The sequence below is a fragment of the Osmia bicornis genome, chromosome 4, assembly GCF_907164935.1.
Source record: "Osmia bicornis bicornis chromosome 4, iOsmBic2.1, whole genome shotgun sequence".
Lineage (NCBI taxonomy): Eukaryota > Metazoa > Arthropoda > Insecta > Hymenoptera > Megachilidae > Osmia > Osmia bicornis.
Window position 1 is genome coordinate 8,169,166 of NC_060219.1, and position 20,563 is coordinate 8,189,728.

The 20,563-nt window shown below is 34.0% G+C and overlaps 1 protein-coding gene across 6 annotated transcripts in view; it reads right to left on the reverse strand.

The window, feature by feature from the left end:
• The window catches only part of LOC114880795 (TGF-beta receptor type-1), a 32,011-nt gene that overhangs the window by 5,632 nt on the left and 5,816 nt on the right, over nt 1-20,563 (reverse strand). For 2 of the 6 annotated variants that reach the window (XM_029197186.2, XM_029197185.2), the window contains exon 3: nt 7,083-7,291. The exons of 1 other annotated variant lie outside the window; for it this stretch is intronic. In XM_029197186.2, the coding sequence (XP_029053019.1) occupies nt 7,083-7,291 (209 nt within the window). Of the gene's footprint in view, nt 1-7,082; nt 7,292-10,535; nt 10,688-16,836; nt 16,995-20,563 lie in introns of all 6 variants that reach the window. 3 more of the 6 variants (XM_029197187.2, XM_029197190.2, XM_029197189.2) reach the window with 3 other exon arrangements.

Sequence of the window (20,563 nt, forward strand, 5' to 3'; positions counted from 1 at the left end):
TATGGATCGTTTTAACCTTTCATAGCTGATGAAAATAGAGCGGTTCGATAAATTGACAGATTTGATAGAATCGTTCCGTTGTTCAACTACTGCAGCTTTTGTAACCCTTAACTTTGTAGTTTTATACTTTTCATTGAAGTTTAAAATTTCAAGAAAAGTTACATACAGGATGAGTATACTTGTAGAGTACATATAATGTATAAATTATTTTTTCTATTTATAAATTGCACAGGCCACTGTTCTCTTAACTCAAAGTATATTGAAAGCTTCAAAATTTTATTATATAAATATGGAATGTTATAAATTATTGGTCTCAAGTCAAGTGTCCATTTTATAAACGAGAATATCGAAAGAGAAGACTCGTTATTAAAAGGAGTATGAAAACAAATCGTTGCAGTGAAAGCACGCATCAATAACCAGACATCTATCCCTCGGATTTAACAGAGCCCGTATAATCGATGGATACCGCTTTCGATACGTTCCATCATCCCTCCGTCAATACCGTGCGAATACGCCTCGTTACTCTGTACAACATGGAGCTGTCGTCCATTTTATTCATCCATACCACTCCATTTTCCTTCTTGTTTTCTGTTTTCATACAACTACCAAGTTTACGTATCACACGTTTGCCAATAATAATATCAACTTATTTCTCGTTCACTTTGCAACAACAAAACAATGTCATCGATTTTTATTGAAATCAATTCGGAGGAGAATGATACAAACTCTTGGTAATAAAACATTTTGTGAATTCGTTTGAAGAAGTGATGTACAAGAAAAATAATTAAAGGATCATTAAATGAATTATAATGTAATGCACACGAAATTAGGGGGAATTTAAGTTATCGTATTAATAATTTTCAATTTGTTTAAAGAATACAAATTTTGTAATTTTACCATTTTTGCCTATCTAGAATAAAGTTTTAAATATCATTAATGTGACAGTATGAGGTGTCAAACCGATAGCTTAATTTGAGAAATTAAATAATCATATCATTAGTAAATGATATGATAATGTGCCCCGATAGATATAACCATTTCCACTGATAGTTGACGTGTTGACACATCGACTGTCATGGGGGTTAACAGTGACCTACACCTCAGATTTAATATAATCGAATAATTGAAAAATAATAATAATATAAGATAACAAATTGAATTTGATGAATTATTAAGAACATCAATGATTAATTTTCTAATTTTTTATTTCAAAATATTACTGCAATGATGTATAGAATTTTATTCCTTCTTTTTTTTTGTACTGTCTGATTAAATTTACATAATGATTCTCTGAAGAAACGAATTAAGGTTGCGAAATATTTTTCATTCGTTTAAACGGTTCAATTTAGACAAGTGTGTGCTGCTCGAGACAATTCTCCCGTTTCACTGATATCACGCCGTTTTTACAACGTCGTTTCCGTAATAAGAATTCATATAACGACACATCAGACGATGCATCGTTGTTGCATAAAATGAAACCGAATGACGTTCCAAGGCTTTTACGTCAAACAGCTCTTGCCTTTCAATTTCACATCGAACGAGTCTTCAATGTCTCCATTAAACGCAAATGTTACCATTCGACCGGTTTATTTTATTCAAAGATCCTTTCAAGTTGCACACTTATGCCTCGTAATGACGAGAAAAAAGTCTTTAATATCTGATAGATTAAATACGAACGAAGTAAAAAATTATAATAATAATTGCCGATGTAATAAGTTACTATAAAGCAACCGCGCTTCTGTATACTTGAAAAATGGGGCTAGAATAAAACAACAATAACAACCGCTTTAATAATTAAAGTCAAAATGATTTTTAAAAAATAAATGCTTAGGTAATTAAAGAAACAGAAAGGGCACCGAATTAGTTTGTACAGTCGCGATCAAGTTAGGCTTTTCCAGGGAAAATGCCGATATCTTCCCTCCTGTAGGTTTCCGGGTTCTCAGCCATTCCCGAAGGTTCTCCCGGGTTTCCGGGAACCCGGCTCTTCGTGTGGGAATAAGGGCCCCGTATATATTTATGCGGAATTATTTGAATTGATATTTATTTATTATTCGTATTTCTCAGTTGTATACTAAATTGTATAATATTTAATAAGTAAAACTATATTACTTTTAATATTAAAATATTCAAAATTAAGATGTTGAGATGCCCTGCTTCCCCTATATCGCTATTTTCCCTAAATACATCTGATTTGGTCGTGAGTGTATGTACACCTAATACAAAATCGAGCATATCAGTGTCCATAATTATTTAACTCGTCTTCACACGATTCTAAACAAGGAAAATCGTTCCCTTAGTAAATCAAAGAATCGTAAATCAGTTAAACGTTTAACGCTTTCGAACAACGAGCATTGTTTGATATAACACAGCTCCAGTTCCCTCGTAATCCTGCAATCTCGCGTTTCTCAGCGCGCTATCCGCCTCTCGACGATGCAATTGTTTGACGTGCGAGCCTCCTATGATCTATTTGCCTATTGATAAACGCGTTTGTAGAATTAAAGCTTTGCCGAGGCGCCTACTCTGCGATAAATGTGAAAACACATCGACGAGAACGTAGTACGTGATTCTGGCTCTTTCCCAGAAAATGTTTATAATTATAACGCGTACGTGTTTATACAGTGTATATGTAGCAGTGCATGGGATACAATCATAAAGCGTGATGATGTAAGCGATGGAACGTGAATGTCCTAACACTGCGTAACGTGCTATTATCGCCATTTCCGAGTTTCTTGACTTCTCGTTTATTCTCATTCAATCTAATTATCTCATTTTCCTTTTGGAGAAACTGAAAATTCTTTGAGCGAAAAGATAAAGAAAATTTGGGATATCAGTAAAATTATTCTAGTTATTGAAAATAGGAAGTTAAAATATTGGATTAGAAAATTAATCAATCTCTCGAAAGGTTCATGTTGCTAATTAACTTGAAATTCATAAGAGGGTCTTAAATGTAAAATTTTATTTTTTAGTCTTCGAATATTTATTAGCCTTCAAGAAAAAAACGAAATATATGGGTTAATTGAGCTTTGTCCAATTGAATTTTTAACGTAATTATCAAATGTAATCGTGTAAATTTCTTATCCATGAACGGCTGATGAGGTGCATGTTACCGTCTCGCAGTCTCGCCCATTCTGTAAACAAATTCAGATAATGGACAATCTTTCGGCTGGATTGTGACATCACGAAATTACGAGCTGTTCGAAAAATTGCGCCGATAAAGCGTGTTATCATCGACGAAATACGCTTGTCGCGCGACGAGACGCGGGAGGGCTACATGTTGTTTTTCGATACGATACGTTCAATCGATTGCACATTCGCACGAGCATATTTCCGCGGCTTTCCACGATAAAACGTTTCGATAATCTTCGCTCGACCGACGTCACAACTGCTGGAAATCGTAATCGACCTTGATCTACGCCGATCCCTGACCAACTACGATTTTCCGCGGCAGATCGGGGGATTCTTTTTAGGAAACATATAAAAGTGACGTACATGATACTTTTTCTGGAAAAGTCGTTATAGATAATTATATGTGCATAGATATTTATGCATTGACATCATTTGTCACTGACGATAATTCATTAAGTTTCATAATGGTTTCTGTACATTTCACTTAGCGAATAATTTTCAATTTTAAAAAGGGGGAATAATATTTGCATGAAATTATTTTGCAAGCTTCTGAATGTATAAAGTTGCATTTACAAAAATTACTCGAGTTTAAATTAGAAAATATTGCGTTGATATTGAATGTTTTGTAAGATTGTTATTTAGGGTTGTTAATCTGTTAACCAAAGGAAGTCGAGTTCACGCTGAATTTAATAATAGATTTAGTGAAATATTTTTATCTTGAATCGTATTCTTCTATTAATTGAAAGGGAAATATGATTTAACTACTCTATTCACTGTTTATTACACTTTTCTGATTGAAAAATGACTCAGTTAATAGGGTAATACCTTAACCATCACAGTAGAACAGTTGTATCTAGTATGATACACTATATTTAGTATCAATTACAATGAATAATGAATAATATTTTATATTATTTTTCTTTCAAAATCAACACCTTTACATGAACCGCCCATTAGCCATAACAATTAACGACATAAAATAGAGTTAATGACTTTGGCCCCTGAACAACTCGTATGTATGCTTTAATTTTCATATCATTATCAGAAAATAATGCTGTTTTATTTTCCAAATTTAAGTTACGTATTGATAAAGTCAAATGACACGTTTGCCAAAAACGGAATCGATAATTCACAATGTAAACAAAATGTTATATCATTATTGTTATATCATCATCGTTATGCAATAAAACAGTGGCCCGTACTACAATAGTGATATAAAACAAGGAACTTCGAATTTAATGAAGAGCTGCAGTAACAACGGAACAGGAACATAAACGAATCACATTATGTTGCTTCATTATACGTCAGCAAGTAGAAGCAGGTACGTATGAACAAAGACAGCGTGTACAGAGGACAATTAAAGAGGGACGTGTGTGACAAAAATGATCGCCCAGACAATTCACAAAAAGCATCGATAGTCGATGATCAAAAACCTGAGATTTTTGTTTTCTTCCCTTTTTTGTTTTTTATCTCGCGAATCTTTCCAAGGTCGTCGATATGTTAATTTAATTATTATTATATAATGATCGCACGTTTCCAAATTAACGCTGAAGATTTGTATCTCTGCATTAATTTATGCACGATTTTTGTATTTCAATTATACCGATTGGGTTTGAAAGAACGAATTTATTTTCGCAATTTTCAGTGATTCGATGATTAAAAAGGTGATATGATATTTTGTCTCTCTGTAAGTTTGATTAGGAACACGTGTTAATATTTGTACAGAACGTGGATCGATAAGTTCGTTAAATTAAGTTGATAGTTCGATACTCGAAGAATAAGGTCACTCGCGATCAAATCAGACTTTCTCAGGAAAAATGGTGATACCCGGGTTCTCGTCCTTCCTCAGAAGCATTCCCGGGGAGAATGACAATATAAAAATTATATTTTTTTTTTCTAAATTACTTTTAATATCGTCAAAATTAAAATTTTCCAAATTTCTGCTTCCTCAATATCGACATTTTTTCTATAGAACCCGTGTTTGATTACGAATGTACCCAATCACATTTCTTACCACTTTTTACCAACTTGTATCAGATTTTTAAACAAACAAGTCCCTTCAAAATCACTTAAAAGAGCGGTCGACAGTGTATTAGGGAGTCATTTTAGTAATTGAGCTTTCAAAAAATGATTTTTAATTTCTTTCGTCAATATAAACTTTAAAATATTCTAAATATTGCTAGTTGTAACAGATACGAAATTTATATTTTTATATTAAAAATTCCACACCTTTTTCCACCCTTTCTCCATCACAAAACTGTTAAAAGAAATGGAAAATTTCAGTGTTCAATTTTGTTAAATTTTGATTCACATGATTAAGTCTAATATATATGATAGTGGTGCTGGTACTGGTTAAGAATCTTTTTAATTATTTTGTTTTCTCTGACTGTGTGATCTGAAATCACTTCCGCTAACAAGATAGCCGTTATCAAAAGTGTTATTTTTATCTACAGATATAATATCAAAGAAACTATTTGAAAAACGGTTTTGTATATTTTACGAGTAGCTTAATATATGAAATAAGTGTAACATTATTCCGAAAGAAAAAAGACCTTGAATATTGCTGAATTTTTTAGTACAATTACAAGAATGACCCCTTCAGTAAAGAATCGTTTAATAGCTTTTAGAGTACTTAAATTGGGAATAAAAATTATAGCTTTCTGTTGCGAAAAATATAAGCAAATCTCGAATATTTACCGAGCTTTTGTTACTAAAAACTTGAGTTAATAAACAAGAGTGGAGTCGCATTTCCTTCGACACTCTAAAGTCTTGTAAATTGCTTCTCAAACACGTGTAAACATCTCCAATTCAAGGAAGTACGAATTGAAGAGCTGCATACACGAGCAACCTTCTAAACAAAGTTAACACCTGAAAAGTTCATAGAACTACATAACGGTAATTACATGATTCTTACACAATTTTGACATTGAATTAATATCCAAAATATTTCGACTGTTTTCGTAATCGAAATACTGAAAATTGCAAATGGAAGTATACTTTTCTCTTGTAAATTTTAAATTTTCGTTTGATACAAACCGTGGGTGAAAACTGTTAAAAAACATCGACCTTGGAAGAAAAAGAGGTAATTATATAAAATAGGATCCACTTTACCAGTTGCAATGATCTTGATTATCACTCTGCCTTAATTTCAAAAATATAGACGAAAATATTTATAGAATTTTCTACAGTGCAAAGCAGCATAAAAAACTAATCGGTTATTTTTAAGAATTCATGTAATTTATTCCAATTTGTAAGTACATTATTACGTGAAATCTTTTCTTAAAGTGGCCAGAGAGACACAAGTTAGATATTCAAAATATCTGCAGCTTTTTCATTTAAAATAAGAGTGTTATAAATACTTGATAAAGTCACATAATTTAACAATAACTGTTATAATTGAAAAAGAGCTGTTTTAACAGCATAAATAATATTTTATTAGAGATGTGGAGTGTCTACATATAGTACCAAATGAATTTAGACAAACTATTTCCCTAATTCCGTTTGCATAAAATTATCTAACTTACTATAAAATGATGATCAAAATGTAAGCAATAAAAGAATTTCAAAATTTTGAACAATTGTATCAAATATTTTTTAACAGTAACAAAAAAAAATTCCCCTTACACAAATTTTCTCCAAATGATATTCCACAAACTATTGATATTTCTAATTATTATCCAAATAATTTTGTCGCATTAATAATTAAAACAATTTTGCTTTTTCTCTTCCAGATTTTCTCTGGCTCAAAGTTATCAACTCTAGGCATGGCAAACGAAGTGTTAAACGACTATTAACCAAATTTCATAATAAAAAAATAGAAAATTACTTCGTCTGCTCGAATAGGTACATGTGTACCTAAGTACCTATGTCCTAAACTTTATATTAAGATCAATGAAATAAATAAAATGGACCTTATTCTCCACAATTACCGTTAAGAAAACACGCGGAAACCGTACCTCGTCCGAGGTACTCGGTGATTCGAGAATATGGCCCACCTCTGAACTCGCGAGAGGGAAAAGAGGGCCTTAGGTCGCGATTGCAGAAGTCGGAGTGATCGCAACAGGCGACCACGTATTCCACGTCGCCTGGACCGCGTAGAGTACTATTCATGCTGCACCAGATCGAGTACTCGGGCGCCGGGAAGAAGTGCACCTTATCGTAACACCTGAGAACAATTTATATGACGAGTACTTCCGGGCTTCCACGAATATAGCGTACCGCGACCACTTCCGTTTCGCTTCGTTTCATATTGGGTCTGACAAAACATCTTCAATACTCTTAATGGTACCTTGTTCGTTCCTTTAATTTTTTTCCTCCCATCAAATGAATTATATTTAAAAACAAAGTCGATTAAATTTGCGATCCCTAAAAAATAAAAAGGTTATTCAAAATTAAAAGGGTTAATCGAAGGAATGTCCGATTTTTCCCGATCCAATACCGAAATGTCGGGTAACCGCGCATCTCTAGTTAATCGAGAAACGCGTCATCGTTCGTACGATGATTGTAAATAAATTACAAACACGTAGCCGGCGTTTTTACTTTGTTGGCCTCGCGTGATAAATTACTCTTATTACCAGGTTATAAATTCGTAAGGGTACGCCAGCGTCCAAATAACAGGCAGCTAAGATAAGTTCGAGAATTAATCATTAATAACTCGCGATCAGGCAATAATTCACGGTGTTTCTTTACTTTTTTTTTTTTTCTGCAGGCAATTTCACCTTTAAGGGGCCGTATTATAACGTCGTTATCTTCTACTCTTTAGGGGACGCGTTATTACGTCAAAGACGCCCTTTACTTTTCTTTTTACTTCGTGAATCCCTCGACGACTGTTGCCAGCGGATCTAATGGAATTACTTTATAACACTCTGATTTTCTTTCACTCAAAGTGCCTGTTTGAACATTTATAAATAAAACAAAGCCAAGAACAGCTAACAGTGATTAATTACGTCCTTCATTTTTAAGTTCACGATATTTCGCTTACTCGCTGATATAGAAATAAACACTGACACTTTGACGCTTTGAACTCGACACTTACGAGTTCATGGAAATCTGTCGATCGCAACTTTCTATTAACTTGTTGCATATCTGATGGATTTCAAAACAGGAATTCTGACGCGATTCGATGACATAAAAGTATTACAAGATAGCACAGATAATACAATATGGTTGCAATAAACAATAGAGCAGTGCTATAAGATGGTTTATTGCATGTTTGCAATCTATGTATGTAGTAATTTTCTTCAAATTTTAAGCTTTAAATCGATGTATCATAAGTTATATTTTGAGATACTTTTATGTCATGAAATTGTATTGGACTTTTTGTATTTCGACATTCTCCCTTTGATAAGCAACGATCGTTTGCAACAAGGTACCATTAAGCGTAGAATATTTATATAATGTTTAAAAGTATTTGAAACGTTTGGAGATCGAATGTATCAGCTAGGGAGAATAAAGTTTGAAGGACCTGTGGAGAATTACACACAGTTACAATAAGTATATATGTACAGAGTTTTACAAGCTGCGAAGGACAGGTAGTTAAATTTTCTATAAAGATAAGAACCGTTCGTTTGTAGACCAAACGTTGATTGCTTTTCATTGCTTTCTTCTGAAAAGAGAAAATTCACGACAACAAAGGGAACTGGGATGAATCGAATGGAAAGGGCGTGCAGATATGAGAATAGTAACAGCTACAACTACTGGCATAATCGAAATGTAAGTGTAAGATTTTATTTAATTAGTCGAACAAGCTGATTAAAATTTTTTAAAAATGTAAAAATAAATTTAAATTTGATTTTATTATTCGTGAAAACCGAGAAACTACATATTATACTTTAAAATTACATAAGTTACAGAATATGTTACAGCAATGTAGGTATCAAAAAATAAAAAACAAAATAAAATTTAATTCTATTTAAAACAATGTAAAAATGAAATAGATAATTTTTTAATTAAATACTAATGTCTTTTATCATTTTTTCTGCATCTTACATCAACCTTTCATGCGTTCGAAAGATACCAACGATTGAAGAGACAGGTTAACATGTATGATCTATCAGATTCGTGTACAAAAGGACAAATATAAAGGAAGATTGACAAGCTAACGGAGCGTATCTGCGACACATCTTTGCTCTAAAAGAAATTGAAAGATAATATTTACAAAAGAAGTTCTTTTCTTAAAGATCTGTTTACCGGTGTCACTACTGCATGTCTACTTTCGCTAGAGAGTGCAGAGAGGAGAGATGGCAACATGCTACCGGTGCTTTCCAAGTTCACTCAGGAGAACTTCCGGTCTCCGAGTGCTTGTAAGCAAAAAGAAGAAAAATAAGAGTACAGGAGGCAAGTACCTCGAAGTAACTAGAACTTCTATAGGTGGCAAATATTTTCATACAGTTTTTCATCTTAAATCAACGATCTAATATCCAAGAGATTTTGTTTTATTTCGAACAGAAAACCACCGATAGTACATCATACATATTTCTCTAATACTTACTTAATCATCTGATATGTACAAAATAGAAATAATAGAACAAAGCTAACAATAAGCAAAAACAGATAAAAGACATATAATACAATTGGTTATGCTGCATATAAAAGAGAAAAAGCAAATTTAGGAAAAATAAGATGGAAAAAGTTAAAAGATCTTCGATATTTTACAAAATAACAGAATAGTCACAAATCAACGTGAACACTTTGTATCCATGTTCTACTCTCAAAACAATGTACGCGCGAACATACATCCTAACCATCCCGTGAAACGTGTATTTATTATTTATACTTGTATCTAGACACAGATAATAAAGTTGAACGCGACAGTGACAAACAGAAAGAAGAAAAAGTGAGACAGCCAGAGCGTGTCAGCGAGTTGGCGAGACAATACGTGTATGCACGAGAGAGACACGTAGCTTATAATAACTAAAGGCTGTGATACAATGCACGATTCTGCACATAGAAAGATAAATTTCAAGAAAAAAAGAAGAGTCAGCGAGCATAATAACAGTAATAAATAAACATACAACGCGTACGTTCTTGCTTTCGGGTATGTACACATAATACTCACGGTATGGATAGAAAGAACAATTACCGAATAGCAAGAGAAGGAGTATAATTGAATTGGAAATGATAGAATAATTATATCGAAGAAAAGCGTCGGTTGAAAATACGTGGAAACTCAACAGCATGAAATTTAATTAATACTTTAATTAACGAGATTCTCTTCGGGCAACGTATGGTATATACAGTGTTGTTGATATTCTAATGGAAAATCAGAATGAGAGAGAAGATTTATAGTGATAGAGACAGAGGCAGAGGAGAAAATAAAGATAGATAGATAGATAGATAGATAGATAGCTGCAGCAAAAGCCTGAGCCACCTGCAGAGTTTTCGCTACTTCCAGGTCGTTAAGACTATACCTTCTTTGCGGGGGTGCAGCGGAGGTTTCAGATCCCGATTGCAAAAATCCTCTTTGCAGCACTCGATGACAAAGGTCGTATTTCGCGAGTCGCTCGTCATGCAGAAGATGAGCGGCTCGGGCTGCGACGGCGACAGCTGTTTATTCACGCACCTTCAAGCCGAGTTTGCAACAGTTTCAGAAAAACAAAAGAGACAAACCAACGTGACGTCAGGGGGACAATCGTGCTTTGGGTCACGAATTTTATCGGAGCACTCTATGAAATCTATCAATGTTAATGTACGTACAATCGTGTGCAACTTTTATTTATTGTTATTTAAGGAGACATATAAAAGAAAGAGTGTACTATCACTCGTCTTATTTATTTATATTCTTTGTATGCAAGAATTTGAAATTCTAGATTAGGATCCTTACGCTTATCCTTCATCAAAGGAGGTCTATGTTGCACCTGAGTGCACTCTTCGAAATCTACGTTGCACCTGAATGTACACCACAGTGCAAAGTAGCTACCTTTAGCTAAGGGTAAAAATAGAAGAAAAAGTCAGCTATCATTTGCTTTGATTTGAGGAGAACCTACAAAAAACCTAACGTAGACCCCTATTCTAGCATATAATGAATAAAAACAAATTCGTAATTAAATTAGGTCCTTCCTTTATCATGTCCTTAATCAACATAACTCTACGTTGCACGCGACTGTGTATTACTTTCAAAGGAACTTGCGGGTCCATTAAACATTTTTTTGTATTATCTTCAATGATATCTAAATACAGTATAAAAAGTTATTTAACTCTAAAACAATTAGTTTGTTTCAAATAAAATACTAAAATTAGCCTGTTTTTGGAGAATGTTGTGAAAACGTCGTGCAAATTTTATAATCATCTTCAGCTTTCTCAATTAAAAGGTAAACTAATAAGAAACAAAGAACACTGACCTATTTTGCATAATACTGAACCATCAGACATTCGACGATGAAATCATTGTTCAAAAATATCCATCTGCTTTTGGAAACAACAAACCAAAAAATTTCTGCTTGAAAAAAACAGAGACCATGAACTCTTAATTTTGAGGAAAAATTCATTATGTTCCTTGTTTCCTCTTTACCTTTTGATCGTTACGCTTACAGCGAACCTGTCAAATGTCATGCATTGTTAAAAAAAAAAAATGAGATTTGTATCGAGGAAACGTTATAATGCTACCGAAATTGTGTCGTTTCCTTCGCTCGTTCCGTGGTAAAGTGGCTCTCGCACATTGTTGTAAAATAAAACATCCTTGATTGTTAAATAACAAGTACCCATTTGGAGAGGTATTTGTTGGCCAACTATACCACGGAATCATTAACAGCACTGATTATTTCGCACCACAGTTAACACGCGAATGCTGAATGCTGGCTCGAATGGGTTTGCTAAACAAACTTCAACAAAACTGGAGAAAAATAAAAACCAAGAAACTCAACACGGAAAATAGAAAACACAGAAAGGGTAGAATTGTTAAAAAACCAAAAAGAAAAACATGGGTGGAAGTGGAAAAAAAAATGTTCAACACCGTGCAGCTCAACACTTGTTTGCGATACCTGACAGTGGGGGTAGCCAATGGTAGTAGATGGTCGTTCCTGAAATCCCGTTAATTCTCTCGAGACTTCATTGTAGCATAATAAAAACACAAAACAATATACGAATCTGACCGTTTCTTTTAATTTATTCGTCTATTAATGGATCTTATAAAAAACAACTTGAACTATTGTCTGTCAGTTTGAATGAAACTTCGTGGGTTTATAGCAGTCATTAATGGCTCTATCAATTTAGTATGATGGAATACTATAGGAATGGAAGGTATGTATAAGTTGGAAAATGGACACGGTCCACTCATGGTCCGCTTCTAGTTCAATAAAATATCTTTTTATTTCTTTAAATTGCACTATGAATAATGCTCTACTTCAAGGCATACAATTTGAATAATTAAATAATATTTGATGAAACCGAGAACACCTAGGAGTTTACGGTTCCTCCAAATACATAAAGTGTTCCTATGTCTCGGGTACCTGCCCAAGTCTGTTCGACTTTATCCGATCCGACTCGACTGCTCGGGTGCTCAACAAATAGGAATACCCGCACACCCTTAGAGTGAACCACGAGCGGATCGTGAGTTCAACCCACAAAGTTTGAACCAAATGGATGAATAAGATTTCTCACTGTTCCCTTATTAAAATGATGAAGAGATTTGGTCGAAAAATAGAAGAGTATCCAGTCGTCGAACGAAGCTAAAATCCGGCTAAATGAAAGCAGGCACAGTATAACAAATCGAACTCGACACACACAGAAACGGTTAAAAGAGGTCAAACGATCATCATCATCATCATCATCATCATCGCAGATGCAGTGAGATGTTGTTAGTCGAGGTGGTTCAAATCGAAATCGAAACGAAGTCACAATCTTCACAGAAAAAAAAGAAAGGAGAGAAAATATGGTAGAAGGATAAAGAATATAAGATTGAGAAATTCCAGAGGAAATGTAAATGCGCAGGAATCGCGAACTCGTGGTGAGACAAGCGTCAAGGTGATCCACAACGAGCGGTAATTCGAACACGCTCGATCGCGATCACGTACACATGAAATATCGCGAGAGATCTCTGACGAATAATCTCCGGCTCGTTCTACACTGCTTTATGTCCGGTTTAACTCATTAAAATCTGCTGAATGTGGTTTATTCTCTCTTTCATTCCCCGTTTAACACTCTACAAGGTTTAACGCGTCATCATATTGTTTATTTTTTTAAATGCCATATTATGTTGCAAAATATACAATTTTTAAATAGAATCTCTCTATTATGAGATGTCTCTATTTAGATGTGCTTTGCACATGTTAGGTTGTCAGATTATAGATAAGTCAAGATGGCATCAAACTAACCTCGAAAATATTCGATTTTACATATGCATAACTGAACAGATGGATTCCTAAAGTTGAAATTAGTACTTTTCCATTTTTCTCCTCGAATACTATGAAAATATATAGGAAAAGATCAATAATTTTCTGTATGTTAAAGTAATGTTCAATCAGAGAGCTCTAAAAATGGCCTCGATTCGACGCGGTACCATTTCTGTCGATCTTCGAAACGGATTTACCCTTTTTTAAATGGAATACCAGGGGATTTGCGTCCGATCGATGATCGATAATAACACGTGAAACGTGTGTCTCAATGATGGCGCGTTGCCGCGTGAAAAATAGGCGGCAAACGAGATGAGGAATAGACGTACATAGAAGAGAAAGGAGAAATAACTTCCGATAATTAGTCTCGTTCTTTATAACCCAGAAAATTCAGATTGATCTCTGACTCGCGTGCATGAAACGCATTTATGTGTGTACGCGCTACCAAGTGGATAATGATTCGGTGCAATCGCTTAACTGGCTTGCTGCAACAAAAGGAAACATTTTTCCTGTTCCTCTAATGAACGTGGATACTCGTGACGCTTATTACTTGTACGTATGTTATGAATGTGAGAATCACCCTCGCTTTGCTTTCCGACGAATTTAATCTTCACCGTGAATCTGAATGGAATTCTGTTAACATATCACATTACACGGGTACTTTAAAACAGATATTTATAATTTGATTAATATTGCTAATGATAATAATGTGATGTAAAAATCAATACGATACGATTGTGAAACTAACATGAAAATAGTAAGAAAGATGCAGCTCTGTTAGAAATGCAAAAATGCAACTGCACTTTCTTCTCATAGTAAACTATTACTCCCTTTCATGTTATTATCGTAAGTACCTGGTATAAATATCTATTAATTTAATCGTGTTTTGACAAGCTTTTAAAATCAGGTATCTCGTGTAATGTGCATTTGCCCTGGACTTTAGATTCACTCTATTAAATTTAACGTCGATTTAAGAGGAAAGGAGAAAAACACATCCAGCGATACCAGCTAATGATGCAAATGGGTTAAAACGATACAAGAGGCCAGCTGCATAAGGTTCGATTCGCGATAGAACGAACAAGCACTCGCTGAGCCGCGTATCGTGTAAGTACGTTTCGCGTTATCTGAACGACGAGCGTTAACAAATGTAAAATATGAGGCAGGAGAACCGCGAGAGGGGTTCAAGTGGACCCCGGAGAAAGGAAAGCTAACGCTGAACTATTTTTGCATCGTTCTGAAATTTTAATCGGACGCAGACCCCATGGGCTCGACTACTGACCGAATGGTTGCATAGTCAAAGAGAGCACTCGTGAAATCAGAAAAGGTGAATGTAAAACACTGAACGAAAGAGAATGATATCTCTGCATGATAAAATTTCAATTTCTTCACAAACACTGACACTTACGTTGCTTGCAATTTGTAATTATTATTAATAGAAACATATGTTGTTTTTAAATGATTTAAACTTTTCTAATTAAACTTTTTCTAATAATTAATTTACTAACTGTGAGTAGTAAAATGAACGTTATGGTGAAAAAAATCAGTTAATCGGACGCAGACTCCGTGGCTCGACTGACCGAATAGTCGGCCGACCAAAGAGAACACTCGTAAAATTCGAAAAGATGAATGTAAAACTGTAGAAGAGAGAATGAAAGAGAGAAAAATACGAGTACTCGACTACCGCAAGAAATGCAGTTAATGATCTCGTTAGGAAGTTCGTTATTACGCTTGTTTTCACGGTTAGTTATAAGAAGAACGATGTGTGCGAGACTTTCGCTCGCGCGCGTTCCTCTACGATTTCGAGCGGGTGTGGACGGTCGTGCATGCAGACGGTAGTCGACGAATGCAAAAATATTTCCGCGAAAACCACGATTGTGCAAAAGAAATGAAAAAGAAATAAGAAAAGAACTAGGAATAGTTGCGTGCTTACTGTAAACCCTTTTTCTATAGCGTTCATTGTGTACAGTGTTCATTAAAAAAATTAAAATATCTAACAAAGTATTGATTTTTTTTTTTAAATTATACTCAAATACTTTTTTACATAGAATATTTCGAAAGATTGATGCACTTAAAACAAGATAATAATATGTAGGTCGATTTGAAAAAAATAATGCAACTGATGCACACAGATGCACCGTTGCACTCGCAGAAAATATATGATCCTACGAATGCAGTAGTTTTAACTATTCTTATTTTTTCTAATTGCATTGAGACTAGAAAAATTGTGTGGATCATCCTGTAGAGAACTCTCATAGCAAAAGGGTTATCGAGAGGAATAAACACCGATTAAAGGTGCAAATTACGGTGAAAGTTATCAGCGAAATAATATAACCCGCCGATAAAATCGAACTATCGATCAGGAATACGTTCTGCCCGTTTTTCTTCGCTTTCGAAATCTCTATTTTTAAAACACGAATTGAATAGTTTACGTTCACCTGCGGCACCAAGGCTGATACGAAACGTTTCGAACTGATCTTACGCTAATATTTGGACTTTTTTTTGGAATTGTGAAATGTACTCATTGGTTTTAATTTAAAAGCAATTGATTTTACTCCGACTACAAAACCTTTGAAACGAGACACTTTAGTTAATACTGCAAAAAGATATTAATGAAAGAGGAATTGAAATCCAAAGAATCAATTTAATAATATGCAGTTACAAATCAAATATCTGGTGCTACAAATATTATAGAAACAGAAATGACCGAAAACAACTTTTTTATTGGACAAAGTTATAATAACAAATCATGATTGAAGTGTTGCCACGTCGCGTCGCATCCTGGCAAAGTGATTCCATAAATCCTACAAAAACGAACAACAAACGATCAACTTTCCAATATCCCATGTGTCGAATAAAAAACGAGCAGAACTTGTGGTCGAAAGCCAGCAAAACAATATTCCAAATAAAATGGACAACTTTCCCTCAAATAACCAGTGTATCAAAGCACACATCTACCCCAGTGTTCAATTAAAACCATATTAAACAAAAAAAATTGTAATCGCAATTAGTGAAGATACTTTCAATATCATTTTCGGAGGTAGCGAAAGGAAAATTTTTCTGTGAAGAAGAAACAGGATAAAGCAAGACCGGATTAAGATTGCTGGGGGCCCCTTGGTTGATAAACTTGGTTCAAAAATTGAAATTTATTCCAAATAAAATTAAATAACGAAAAAAGGCAACAATAGAAATGAAAGGCTTGCACTGGGGTCCCCTGGAAAGTGGGTTCCAGGGCTACAGCCCCCTTTAGACCTTCCCTTAATCCGGTGCTGGGATAAAGTATGATAGAAGGAAAACCAGAAAGTGAGTAAAAAAAAGTAGAAAAATTAGGAGCAAAAATAAAACACGTAGGTGGATGGTCTGTGTCGAACCAGCGTGAGAATACCTGAGGATAAATCAGGCGAATCGGAAGATAGTAAGACCGGATATAAATTCTGATTGCAGTAGTCTTTATCGCAGCACAAGCTGGACCGATAGATACCCGGCTTACTGTTGCAGGCCAGCGGTTCTTCCGGTGGGAACCAATGATTTCGGTCCAAGCACCTTTCACAACATCACAATACCACGTTTAGTTTCAATGATATGCACCTTCTCCTAAACGTCCACGCACTATTAGAACCATTAGAATGACCATTAAAACAATTATCTTTCAAAACGTTGGTAAATGAATAATGTTTGAAGCGATTAATGATTTGCTAGCTAAAAATAGTTACGCGATTGTAAGAAAAATTTCAAAAAAATTCTGAGATTTGAGTTACCGGTTGAAACGAGTATAACTGGAGCCATTGATATGATACATCATTACAAACTGAGCATCAGTAGATTACTCGTATTGTATCGTCTTGAAATGATAATCTTTGAACTTGTCATAAAAAGCTAGTCTATATCCAAATAAGTAATATGAATTTTAATGGAGAGAAATTTTGCGAAAGATCACAGAACTATTAAATAGTAGTATGGTAAACTGCCGTATTAAATGGTAGATCCTCAAACGTACAACGAGATAAAATGGCACTCAATCAATTTAAAGCTTAAGATTTCGTAAAAATCAGTACATAAAGATTTTATCAACATTCTTGATATAAAATTACTGCTGGTATGTTAGAACAGATATCACATTTCCAATAATTAGCCAATATACAATTTCTAATCGATTATATCTCAAAATAATAAAACTACTATCGAACTGATTAGATAGTAATTTTCTTTATACCTTAAGCTTTAAATTGATATACCTACGATAAATATTATTTGATGATATTTTTATGTCATCAAATAATGTCAGACGTAACTACGTTTCAAAATCAACCAAGACTACAAATTTAATGAAACTGTCTCTTTCAGCCACTGAAATAATCTCAACGATGCTATTTTCGATGTTATCTCCGGTTAAATTATCCGTCTGGCAGATTAAACATTTAGGCTCCGTCCACGCGTCTAAGAATTCAGACTGTCGCATGTCGTCTCGATGAATTTTATTTCATTTTAAAGTTACATATTTTATTTTATTTTATATTCGATATAACACGTTCATGATTACTCACGCATACGGTACGTCCAATAATACAACTCAGGACGCACCTTAGGATGCACCCTAGGACGCACCCTAGGACGCAACTTAGGATGCAGAATATGCATCCTTTAAAAAAATCAGCGTCATCAATTGATACTAAAAATAGCATCGATAAAATAAGATTATATGATAGGAAAAACTGTGTGAAAATTGCAAAAATAAGAATAAAATTGATATTGTTTCGAAACGAAATTAATTCACACAATGTAATAAAATTTAAAAAAAAAGAACTTTTATACAACTACCTCGAAGAAATTTCTGGCTTCCGAAGAACGTTTTATAAAAACATTCCTGTAAGTATTTCGAATCTGCTAAACAGCTGTACGAAGAATAATATATTCTAATTTGATGCAAATCTTGTTTCTCCGTTGCTACGAACCGAAACCCAACATTTTTCCAAGAATTTACGATCGATTATTTTAAGCAACTTTTTACTTGGAAACGATAACATGCTTATCGTTTATATTAAAGATAACAAATGTTTGCTGAAGAAGTGCAACACGTTGCATCGTGATTGCAATCGTTCAGAGACAAAATATTACGTCGTTCTTGGCAACATTCTATGAAACAAATAATTTTTTTCACGATAATGAACAAAGTTTCGTGGTAGTCTGTTGATCGTTTACTTTAGCTTTCAACGTTCTAAGTTTATCCGGGACCTTTGTATTGACCGCAACGAAAACGGAATCAATTAACGATGTCTAGACGAGAGAGTACAATATCAAAGTCTCCCACAAGACAAACAAATAATTTTCCATTGAAATTAATCTTCAGGATCTGTGTAGAATAATATCTCTGGCTACCCCCACAGAAAATAAATTTTTAATCGAAAATCAAAAGAGAGACTGAAAATTCGTTTAAATGGAATCTCGAGTTTGCATGAAACGTTTTGTTTAGAGGAAAGGAGAAATCTGAAAAGCACCTTGCGGAGCGTTACCAACGCGACCACCGTCCGACAACAATAATTCGTTTCCGTCGAAACTCCCGAAACAGGCGCTAATCATGGCTTGCAGGGCCAGCCGAAAAAAGCGGCTAAACGTTCCTGGAAACTACAACGAGGGAATCGATCGCTAACAGAACGAGACTGTTGAACTTCCGTTCAGAATGCGATCGAAACAAGTGGGAATCAAAGCTGTCCGAATCCGCGAATCATTCGTGTATTCGAACCAAATTATATGTATAGTGGCTGATCAAATTATGTATTTTAAATTTAAGTATTTTCCCAAGCTTCTTTGTATTTAAAAAGTGGCGTGAAAACAAAATAACAATAATGATTAATTTAATAATTAGAGTTACCACGTCGTTTGAAAAATAAATTTTCAATTAATAAAAAGAGGAAAGGCACAGAAAATGATTTGTACACCTTTGTAAAATTTAGAAAATGAAAATATGAAATACAAAATTAAATTAAAATTGGAGCTCTCTCCATGGTCCGCTGTCTGAAGGTTAATTGATTATTATTTAATATACAAATGTAACAGCTAATTTGGGACAGTGGTAGTAATTAAAAAAAGTATAATTTTAAATGTATTTTTAATTCCATTTTGATTCAATCCTCGAGTAAGTATTAAATTCAAATTCATTGTAATAATCTGATCACTCACTATGAAACTAACTGCATCAATGCACTCCAATGCACTCTGATGCATCTGTTAACATTTTCAATTATTCGGCTAGCTTTGATTTCAAAATATTTCTTACAGAATTATTTATACATACGTGTCAACGAAACTCGCGCAATTATTTAATACTTAACGCGCCATTAAAATTATGTAAGAATGATAATTTTAATCTATCACAAATTTCATGTTTTTTGTCGTTCCATTATAATTTAATTCATTTTGTGAAGTAAAAGATAAACAAAAACGGTCGTTTCGTTGCTACATCATTGATCCCTCGTTTTATTACCATACCAATAATTATCAATACCCAGTAACGAGCAATTAACGCTGAAATTAAATGAAAACATCATTTGAACTGGATACTCGAACCAGGGAAACACCGTTATTTATCTTCTGGTGCAACAATCGTTGTTGCTTCTATTTCAGATAACGTGATTACGTTAAATAAACGATGTTTTAGAGATGCGCACGGTATAATCAATATTTAGTAACGTTCGATGAACATCTATTCTATTTACCCTGTAATGCAGTTATTCGACGTTGCTACTATACAATATCAAACTAAACATTTTCATGTTAATCAAAACAAATAAACGATATTTCCAATAATTCTGGTGTTGTTCTATGCATTTTTAATCAGTTGACGATTGCTGAAAATATTAATACTTTGACGACCACATATTTTATGTATTAAAAAAAGAGATTATTATTCGTGATTCTTTTATAAGTTAAGAAGCTTCACATATTGCAAGTTTCAAAAATTTAAGAATGAAAGATATTTGAAATATCTTACCTCAACGCAAGAAATATGTAGTTTCATTTAGAAAAACAAAATTTACCATTGAAATTCCTGATATGGAAAATCACGAATAAGGCACTGATCGTCAAAGTGTTAATTGCACAAAGTTCTATTGTAT